The following is a 1,900-nucleotide window of genomic DNA, read 5'->3' as shown; positions in this document are numbered from 1 at the left end:
TTACTTCGGCCCACACATGGACTGAATTTCAAGTCTTCAGCCAAAAGACTCTTTTGACTGAAGACTTAGGGGACTACTATTTATACCATATTTAGGGCCTCATATTTAGATCTCGTACAAATACTCGGGGGACTTAAATGTAATTATGTGATAAAGGAAGGGGCAAATATGTAATAAGTGAGGAGTCCTTATTCTATAAAATGACCCATCACCCTCACAATTAGGAGAGGCCAATTCCCAGGCTCTCTCACCCCCTCTCAAAGCCTCACTCTCATTACAGAGGCTCTCACATTCTCTCCCTCAGATAAATACATAATCAGTGTGGACGTAGCCCAAACCTTGGGGTGAACCACGATACATCTTGTGTTATTTACATTTCATGCAAATTCACGATCGGATTTACGTTGTTCCAAGACTTCTTGTTTTGTGCATCAACAGATGTCAAAAGTGCATTTCTAAATGGCTTGCTCAAAGAAGAAGTGTATGTTGAACAACCTGCAGGATTTAAAGACCTTTTTCATCCTGATCATATGTATCAGCTTAGAAAGGGTTTGTACGGCTTAAAACAAGCTCCTCGAGCTTGGTATGAGAGATTATCCTCTCATTTGTCGCTGAAAGGTTACACCAGGGGTACAATGGACAAAACCTTGTTTGTCAAAAGGGTTAATTATGATCTAATGGTTGCACAAATATATGTGGATGATATTGTTTTTGGTTCAACTTCACATGCCTTAGTTTCTAAATTTACTGACGTCATGCAAAATGAATTTGAAATGAGTATGAGTGGTGAACTAACTTACTTCCTTGGATTACAGGTACAACAGTTAAAGGATGGGATGTTTCTATCTCAAACTAAGTATGCGAAGGACTTGGTTTCAAATTTTGGAATGGAAAGTGCAAAGCCAGTCACAAATCCCATGAGCACCACCACCAAGCTTCATAAAGATCTAACTGGAAAAGATGTTGACCAGACACTTTACAGGAGCATGATAGGGAGTTTACTCTTTTTACCTGCTAGTAGACCTGATATATCATTTTCTGTTGGTGTTTGTGCATGATTTTAGTCTTGTCCAAAAGAATCTCACTTACTAGCTGTTAAAATAATGATTAGATATGTAAGTGGTACTCTCAAATATGGAATTTATTACTCATCTGATTCCAACATTGAAATTGCAGGTTATTCTGATGCAGACTGGGCTGGAAATATTGATGATCGAAAAAGCACATATGGTGGCTGTTTTTATCTTGGAAACAATATGGTTTCATGGCACAATAAGAAACAAAACTGTGTACCACTTTCCACAGCTAAAACTGAGTACATTGCACTTGGGAGTTGTTGTACTTAAGTTCTATGGATGAAGCAAATGTTGTGTGATTATGGCTTTAATCAAGGTAAGCTGATCATTTTCTGTGATAATCAAAGTGCCATAAATATTTCTAAAAATCTTGTTAAGCATTCCCGAACCAAGCATAATCATTTTATTTGTGAGTTGGTTGAAGATGGGGTTCTTCGACTTGATTATGTGAATAGTGATAATCAACTTGCTGATATTTTTACAAAACCCTTGGATACTACTAGATTCGAACACCTACGAAAGTCCATTGGCATTTGTACTATCTCTTGAACAACTAGGCTACTGTCTCAATTGCATCTTATTGTGTAAAACTTGCATTTTATTTTTATTTTCATTTAAAAAAAACATTTTCTATATATTTTGCTTTTGTTTTGATTGGTGTTCTTCACTACTTGTTGAAAAATGAGCTAAACTCTCTTGAAATTGCTTCGTGTTTACTTGATCTTAGATTGACATCTTTATTTTCAATGTGTTTTACAACTGTGAATAATATTGAGATTGAACCTTTGAGATCAGTGGTTAAAATGGTCCTTTTGCTGAGTGCT

At 36.3% G+C, this 1,900-nt stretch overlaps 1 protein-coding gene across 1 annotated transcript; it reads left to right on the top strand.

Moving 5' to 3' along the window:
• Positions 1-635: 635 nt before the first annotated feature.
• Positions 636-1,346, top strand: LOC126590255 (uncharacterized mitochondrial protein AtMg00810-like). The gene is made up of 2 exons (XM_050255754.1): positions 636-1,050; positions 1,177-1,346. The coding sequence occupies exons 1-2, from the start codon at positions 636-638 to the stop codon at positions 1,344-1,346; spliced, it is 585 nt and encodes a 194-aa protein (XP_050111711.1).
• Positions 1,347-1,900: the final 554 nt, after the last annotated feature.

This window comes from Malus sylvestris, chromosome 11 (genome assembly GCF_916048215.2).
Source record: "Malus sylvestris chromosome 11, drMalSylv7.2, whole genome shotgun sequence".
NCBI classification, from domain to species: domain Eukaryota; kingdom Viridiplantae; phylum Streptophyta; class Magnoliopsida; order Rosales; family Rosaceae; genus Malus; species Malus sylvestris.
Note: the sequence above shows the minus strand (reverse complement) of the source record. Positions and strands in the feature narration are given on the sequence as shown.